This window comes from Populus alba, chromosome 16 (genome assembly GCF_005239225.2).
Source record: "Populus alba chromosome 16, ASM523922v2, whole genome shotgun sequence".
NCBI lineage: Eukaryota > Viridiplantae > Streptophyta > Magnoliopsida > Malpighiales > Salicaceae > Populus > Populus alba.
In genome coordinates this window covers 8698477-8707551 of record NC_133299.1, presented here as the reverse complement: position 1 = coordinate 8707551, position 9075 = coordinate 8698477, and the positions used below count along the sequence as shown (strand labels likewise).

Below are 9075 nucleotides of genomic sequence, written 5' to 3'. Positions count from 1 at the left end.
GCATTACTTGCTTTTCTCATTATTTATTTTTCTTTTTTGTTGTATTCAGTTTTTAGAATTCCCTGCACTTATGCTTCTTTTTCAAAAATAAAATAAAATAATCAAGTATATTATTTATGTATGTTATCACAATTTACTTTTGTTGATTTTCATATTCATTTATTCGAAATGAGTTTACTCATAAAAAAATCATTATAATACATGAGGATTAATTGATTTGTTTGGAGGGAACCTCTCATGCTTCTGGCATTAATGGTAGTTAAATAGTGATGAATCCACTCCATACAATGTAGCATCAATTTATCCTATTCTAACTTTTAAATTTGATCTATTAAATATTTGTAATGCTTCTTCTTTAATGTTATTTACTATTAAACTTGGTCTAGCTCGTAAGATTAATTAGGTATCTGCTGAAATGGTCCTAAATTTATCTTATTCTAATTTTTAAATTTAATCTACGAAATATTTATAATACATGTTCATTAACTGGCCCTAAATTTATCTTATTCCAATTAAAAACAAAAGTGAAAATAAGAATCTGTGCGGACAATACACTAGTTTTATATTAAAAGAACCATGCAGTCAAGTGGAATTGACACCGAGAGAACAGAAAAAGGATGCATAGACAAGGCCAAAGCATCAAGTGAAATATTCAATAGATATATCTTGCAATTGCAAATATTAATTATGTAAAGTTGTCTGTGAATACAAACAGAGAGAGTGCAGTATTGTCCGTTTATGACCTGATAGACACCTAAACAACAATTCATATCATGCTTTTACGTTGAAGAAACCTTGAACAGAGGAGCATTTATTCATTCAAGAAATTATCTTGTCATTTATTTCCATTTCTTTTCCTTGAATTATATGAATCCAGTCATAAGCTAAACCCTAGATCCAGCAAGTCGTCGCCTAGAGGCATTTGAAATGGAAACTTGGCCAAGCCTATCCGCATCGGTTTGTACCATCCGTTCTTTGAGTGGCATATAATGTCGCAACCATTCCCCAGTGTAAACCTGAATCACCAAACAGATGACTGATATCACACATTCCCAAATAATAACCAGAAACTTACGTAATTGCTAGAAAGAAAAATGGATGAAGCCTTGCATACAAAGTGGCATATAAACCTTCTTTCCAGAAACAGTGCATGCAAAGTGGCATATAAACCTTCTTTCCAGAAACATTGTGCATACAAAGAGTTAATAAACAGAAAAGGAATCCAGGTTAGAAGCTCACACAGTATTTGGTTCAGCTATGGATTGAAGCCTTGCGTATCTTGGAATCCAGAATTTTTTTATCAAATATTAAATTGTCATGTGGATGTGTGATGATGATGATTATATGGCTAACTGAAAATTAATCATGTAAAGGCCAATAAACTGACTAGAAGCGCATAACAATAATTAAGAAAGAAAAATTTTACTTCAAAATTATTAAAGATGGTAATATTGCCTTGACAAACAGGCAGGCTTGAAAAAAGTTGTATACATTAGTTTCTTTTTGGCCGCTCCAGCAAGAAAATACTACTCCAAGCCAATCAAGGAATTCTCTTTCTACATTTTACCAAAACAGACACTTCGTACCTCAACGAATTGAAGTCAGGATGATTTACAGATCCAATGATGGTTTATTAGCCCGGCTGGTCAAGATAGCTTATAGAATAGCTTTCTTGCACTAGAAAAACCAACTTGATCGCCCATACTTTAGGGTATAAGAAAAGCTTCATGTTTAATGAGGAAAACAAATTCAAGAAAGTATTAGGAAGTAACCTGTTGTGGTCTCATTATCTTTGTATCAGGATCATCCAGTGATTCTCTCCAGTGAGCTAAATAACCAGCCATTCGAGGAATTGCAAACAAGACAGGGAAAAACTCCGTTGGGAAACCCATTGCCCTGTTAACAAGAATTCCAGTCACAGACATTTTAAGCTTGAGGAAAAAGAAATTCTTTTCAATGCCTCCAGGAGTCATTTTCTTTATCTTTAGCATAAACTGCACTATGAGGTGCAAAATAGATGATATCTATTTGTACCTATATATTAACCCAGAGTAGAAATCAACATTTGGATACAGCTTCCTCTTAACAAAATATTCATCAGCTAAAGCAGCTTTTTCCAAGGCAACCGCTACCTGCAAACACCATAAAAACAAATGCATAAAGAAATTGGAGGCGCAACACATTCTTACTGTCTATTGTATAGCTAAATTTTTCATATCATTGAAAAGGAAAAACAAACAAATGTCAATAAAATTCCAAACATATGGTTATTAAGCCACAATTGATGCATAACAGTTCCAAGCAAAATAAATCTATTGTAAAGACATAAGTCCATTTATTATAATCTCTTTACAATAAATGCTTGGGAAAAGTATTAAAAAGTTCAATTTTAACAAGAAGCGTAGGAATAAATTCTATCATCATTTTAGACCACCAATCAATCCATATTTTCAATTCTTTTTCCAAAAAGGATCAATTTCTTTTGTCCTTACTATATTAACCATGAAAACATAAACTATCAATTTAGCCTTCATTATTTCAAGAATATGACTAAATGCTCTTTTAAATTCTAACCTAAATTTTTTAAAATAATATTCCTATTAATAATAGATATTCACACTGAGAAGTAGTTTTAAATAATAGAGGTGACAATTTCTCTCAACTCATCATGGCTCTTGTCCAAAATAATAAACTACTTCTTAATATTTGTCCTAATGCGACACAACACCAAAAAAGTTGATCTCTTGAGCCGAGGATAGGGTATCACACAAGATAGCTTCAAAATCATGTTATTTGGGTTTTCCTCCCATAAAGTTCTATGACAATTCTTAGCATTTTTTTTAGCTCCCAGTTTGGTGATTTAGAAGGCATGACTCGCAAACATAAGGTCTATGACAGTTCAAAGTAGCTTAACAACAGTGGCATTAAACCCAACACCCCCCCCCTCCACCACATAATGGATTGGGAAATTACCTCGATAAGAGGATCCCGACCGACAATGGAAAACACTTCCTCTGCCAATTTCTTAATGACTTTTGCTCTGGGATCATAGTTTTTATACACACGATGCCCAAAACCTGACATCTTTCGCTTCCTGGAGAATGGAGATGTCCAATAATATAAATCAAAACTTTCTAAAGGAATAAAAGCATTTGCAAGAGGAGTAACCATGAAGTTTGTGGCAGACATGCATCCACTTGATTGTAATAAATAATCACCTGTTCTTCACACCTTCGATGAAATCTGGAATGTTTTCAATGGTTCCAATCTTACTCAGCATCTTAAGCACAGCCTATAACAATCAATGAAGCACAAACAGTCTTTTAGCAGCAGAACAATCAATGAAGCAGAATAAGGTTTTTAGCAGCAGAATAAAACAAATTGCTATAAAATGTCGGGCAGGTCAGTTTTAGGTATGGATAAAATAACTACAAAAAAGCATGCCATTATGGTTACCTCATTTGCTCCACCATGAAGAGGACCATACAATGCTCCAACAGCCCCAGCAAGAGCAGTGTATACATCGACACCACTGCAAATTCAGACAAGGAAAATGAGAACAGACAAGGGCTGTTTTACTACAAGCTTACATCCCCAGAAAAAGCAGCAGTGTACGCATTTATGCCACTGCAAATTCAGAAAATGAAAGCGAGACAATACAGAGGGCTGCTTTATTTGTGTAAGATAGTTACCTGGATGCAAGATGTCGAGCAGCTGAAGTGGAGCAATTCATTTCATGTTCTGCGTGCAGTATGAAAAGTATGTCTAGAACTCGAGCCAGTCGAGGATTTGGTTTATATGATCTATTGCCCCTGCAAATCCAGAAAAGGAAATCTTAATTATGTAAATGACATAGAAAAATCCACAACTCAAAAATCAAAATAAATTTTGATAAAAAAATGATGCATGATTTGCATCTCATTCTGTAGCTTTTTTGAACCTACCACATGACTACAAAGACATAAAAACACATTTAGCAATGCCCTTTCAAAAGAAAATAAAAATGACAAGAGTATAGTGTATAGTGTTAAAACATGAAGAAAAACCATCAATGAGAACAAATTATCACAGAATTATTTATAATTATCGCGTTAGTAATAAGAAAAAAAGATGAGCAGATGACATACAATGAATCTAGCATGTATAGGAAGTTCTCTGAATAAGAAAGGTTGCTAGAAGGCAGAACTGGAGGTCTACCAGCCAACCTCAAATAAGCTGCTGCTGCAATGGTTGGTGCCTGCATAATATCACAGTTTACATTCATCAGTCGGCAGATTATGACTAAGGCTGTGAAACCATATTTGCTTAAATGCTGCAAACAAATTTAAGCTGAAAAACATGTATAGAAAAGATGCAAATCAGAGCCTGACAGCATGGGTAGTTCATAAACGACATGTTCTTAGGTCCAAGAGAAGAAAGGAAATTGAATTGAGTGAACCTTTCCAAGAATGCGTGCAATCTGTTTGTCTCTCACTTGATTCGACTTGTAAAGATCTTGCCCCTGCATCAAATAAATTTACATAAAAAATGCATGAGAACCTAATAAGTTCGATAGCAACAAGCTAACACATTGGCATGGACATTTAAGAATGATAAAAGAATATGATGCCCACACATCCACTCGAAAGAACTAAAAAATAATGGAAAGAAAAAGAAAAAAACAAGCAATGGATAGAGAAAACTAAATTTCATTCCAGATTGTAACAACCAAGCTCATCATGCAACTTGATTGGCTTCAAGCAGCCAGGCAACAATTTCAAGCCAGAAAAACTATTACCACTGTTAATAAGTTCAAGTACTCTTTTTATCTTCTTGGAGAAAAAAAGAGATATGGAACAAACAAGAGCTGCATTGTCACACAAACAGTATGCATAAATATAAATGTTGAAGCTAAGCTAATCTATGAACTTACTCTAAGAGCTGGGTTAGCATCAGGATGAAAGATGGAAAGAGAACTCATTGCACTAACTAGCACCCCCATTGGATGTGCATCATGAGGCATTGCCTGTATAATATCCTGCAAAGCAAATTTTAAAACTTTTAAGAAATAAAGCCTCGATTAACTTGTAACAGGACTTCAGATAATTGTTATAGCAAACACCTATAAATGAATTTCAAGCCAAGCAATTGTAACTTATGATCAAGGTGGTCAAAAATGAATATTTAAGTCGAATTTTAATTAAATCTTATCAACTTTAATTAGTTTACTTATATTTGCATGATGTTATCATATTAATTTGATCAATTGGTTAAATTAGTTTTTTTTTTATATTAATTAAAGCAATGGCAGTAGCTTTCTCCCTATATCCCAATATATGATTTGGATTGACTTTATTTGATTTTAATCGAATTCCTTTTCAGAATAAATAAATAAATAATAAACCACAACAGAAAGGACTTGTATATAGAATGTTAAGGTTAAAGTGACATGGCATTTTCCTTAAAGAAGACCTATCACAGTCAACACCAAAATCCTTTTGCATGAAAAATGATATGCATTTTAAAACCCCAGCCTTATACCACATAGTTTGTCTTCACATTTTTTTGTCCCTTCTTCTCGGGTAAGATGACAATTGTCTTTCATTTTCCTCATCGCTGCACTTACCATTTTGGTGGATGCAAGCTCTAATTATCTAGCACATCACAAAATCAAATACAAAATGCAGACACTTTCCTTAACTACCCCTAAGCATTTCTATATGAAACCTAAATGAATAATAAAAGCATTGTCAGCTAAAACTCAAAATTAGCATTAACAATACCCAATTACACAAACTTTTTCCCTCAAACCTGCCATTATCAATTACCATGGCCACAAGCATGTTTTGAAACCCCGATAATGTGAAAAGGCCTTATGAAATAGTCGAAAAACAAAGTATAGAATAAGCAAAATGTCATGGTCACCATTTTGCATCACATGTCAAATGAATTACTATGTAGCTTCAGTTTTTGCAGTAAATTGAAAAGTTCAGTATGCTTTGAGCCATAAAACCACATATTCTAATTTCTAAAGTGTCAGCACACAATGTTTAAGACTCTCTCTCACTGAAAAAAGGAACTGAGCATATCTTTTTGACAAGTGATATTGGGTTTTTCTCTATATACAACTTACAATCTTATCTTGACAATTCTCAATTCCTAGTTTAAGCAATATGAGCTTTAACAGTTTTGAACAAGGAAATAAGAGAAGCATGTTGCTTCCATCAAAAGCATGCCATAAAGTTCACTTTCATTTTTCCCAAGTGAATGAATTAAGAAACCCAACTTAGTCACATTTCCCTTTACCACCTAAAATCATGTATGCTAGGAGGTAAAATCATAAAATGTCATCTGAGCACCCATAGTTGACAAGTGTATCCTTCGATAATAGAAGAAGAATCACTAGATTATACTATTATATTTTGTAGAGATTTATTTTGCAATTGAGTTCCACTGCGCTTACCCAAAATTCAGTTAATGATGATAAAAAAAAATTGCTCAGATTAAAGGGTTCACTTCATTTTGCCTCCCGCAACTATACCAACTTTATCAGTCAACTCCCAAAACTATATTTTCTTAATCAATCACCCTCCCTGTGTTTCAACTTTACCTCGATCACCCCACAAAACAGTTAAACCTTACGTTGTCCAGGAACATTACCAGCTAAAATTCTAAGGCATTTGTTTGGAGTTTCAAAAGGAAGATAAGAATAGTATTTTTCTCTCTCAAAAAAATTGGTAACTAAATCTCAAACAGTTTGAAGGATCTTTATTATAGATAGTATGGTTTGATGTTTAGGTTTACTGCAAGACATTTGGAGAGAAACAAGTGTTGTTGGCTACCTCCTTTTGAAGCCCCAAACTGATCCCCTGGAATTTTAACTACAATTTCCCGTCAAAACATGTAAGAAACCGTTTTCGATTGGTGACTACGGTAGGGGCGTGACTGATAGAAAAATTAGTTTGGGGGGTTGATTGATAAACTAGGTATATTTGCAACGGGCAAGCATTTAATATTCTCAATCAAAATCCATGTTGTCACAATTGCTCAAATTGCTCAAACACAAAAACAAATGAAGGGGGAGATAGAGAGAAGGAGGGAGAGAGTCTCACCAGAACACCCTGAGGTACAGCTGAATGTTGTGAAATGGCAAATTCCCAGTCTGCTAACTGACTTTGAGACGGTAAATTCCCATACACTGAAAAGGAAAACAAACATTGTTTAAAACCTTAATCACCGTATTGTTTATGAAACAGCAAGTTAGTTTTGTAACTAAAGAATGTTACTGACAAATGAGATAGGCTACTTCCAAAAAGGTACTGCTCTCAGCCAATTCCTCGATAGGGTACCCTCTGTATCTAAGGATACCCTCATCACCATCTATATATGAAATCTTTGAAATAACAGGTGCTGTATTCAGATATCCTGGATCATACAATTTCAGCCCCTTGTCACTCTTTCCTGTTGAGATCTGCATCCTCATCATCATCATCATCATGTATACCAATCAATCAATCAAAATTAATGCCTAATAATTCGAAATTGAATTAAATTAAAAAAAAAATTCATACCTTCTTGAAATCAGAGGCTTTGACGGTCCCGTCTTGAGAGACCTGAATTTGGTATTTCTTACCGGTCCTCTCATCGATCACAGTTAACACGCCCTTGAGATCTCCAGGAGGAGGGACTTGAGCAGACACGCACCACCGCTGGATGTCCGAGTCCTCCGACGATTCGAGGGGCGCTCCGAGTAAGTGAGCTGTGAGCACGGCCAACCGCCCGCGAGCAATTATAGATGATTCTGACATTTCTTTTCTGGTTTAAATAATTGGAATAAAAAAATCTTGATTGGAAAAGGTGAGTTATTTAGAAGAAAAGAAAGAGAGCAAGTGCAACTTCTCTTTGAGGAACGTAATGATCTATATCTGGGCAGAGGTGATCAAAGAGGAAAAGGAATTTGCTACTCTTTAATGTATCGAAAAAACAAATTTTATCCAATCCAAAAGTTCATTTATCTATTTTGGGAAACTTCGCCATCCTCGAGTGGCGAGCCCGCCGGTAGCAGAGGTGTTTGCTTGGTTAAAATTGTAAATTCCGTTTCGTTCCGTATTAAATGATTGATCCTTGCTCTTCAGCTTCTTGACTTTCGTTTTAGAAATGTTTTTAAAAACATTTATTTTTTTTATTTTATTATTTTAAATGAAAATATTTTTAGGTAATTTTTAATATACTGATATTAAAATAATTTTTTTTAAAAAATATATTTTCAAATGAAAAATATTTTGAAAAATAATCACAATCATATTCTTAAATACAAAAAAAAAAAAAATAGCTCCAAATAAATTTTATATTGCTTTCGATTTATTTTGGATATTGAGATATTCCAATTCTTTTATGTCTATTTTATTTTGTGAATATTTTTTTATTTTATTTTTTAATATTTAATTTATTAAAAATTAAACTTTATAATTTATTATGATTTGTTTTTTTTTGTAGTTATCACAATCTCATGACTATTGTCATGAGTTTGAAGAGTTAATCCAGTTAACTTGATTTTATTTTTTATTGATGTTTTTTTTTAGTTTCATCATGTAGCATCTTTAATATTGGGTTGATTATGAATTATGGTTTGTTATTTATTTTGGTTTATTTTCTATAAAGTTATCCTAGTTTTATAACTAGCGTCATAAGTTTTGCGAGTTAACTTGTGTAGACTTAGGTTATTTTATTATGTCCTTATTTAGATTGATTTTTTTTTTCAATTTTATCATTCAACAATGGATTTATTGAAAATCAAGTTTCATAATTTTTTTTATATGGGGATTATCATGGTTCGATGATCCAAGTTGCAGAAATGTTTAAATACTTGATATTGTATTTGAAATTTGAATTATATAATTTTAAATTAATTTATTTTTGGATTTAAATAGAAAATATTAAATAAAATCTTGAAAACAACATCTAGATACTACAAAATCAAAACATAATGTACCAATTAAAAAAATAGAATGCAAACCAAAACTAAATTGACAATCTTGGTTTGGTTAGGAAAGGAAAAGTAAAGACATGCAAGTATAGTTATTGGTTTATGAATTC

The 9075-nt window shown here is 33.0% G+C and overlaps 1 protein-coding gene across 1 annotated transcript; it reads right to left on the bottom strand.

Moving 5' to 3' along the window:
- Positions 1-639: 639 nt before the first annotated feature.
- On the bottom strand, positions 640-8065 carry LOC118045907 (citrate synthase, glyoxysomal). The gene is made up of 13 exons (XM_035054657.2): positions 7551-8065; positions 7270-7450; positions 7092-7177; positions 4913-5017; positions 4439-4501; positions 4128-4237; positions 3693-3812; positions 3457-3532; positions 3219-3292; positions 2974-3094; positions 2035-2132; positions 1773-1896; positions 640-1016 (listed from the first exon to the last, which is right to left on the bottom strand). Exons 1-13 carry the CDS (start codon positions 7785-7787, stop codon positions 885-887), a joined length of 1527 nt encoding a protein of 508 aa, XP_034910548.1. The 5' UTR covers positions 7788-8065; the 3' UTR covers positions 640-884.
- Positions 8066-9075: the final 1010 nt, after the last annotated feature.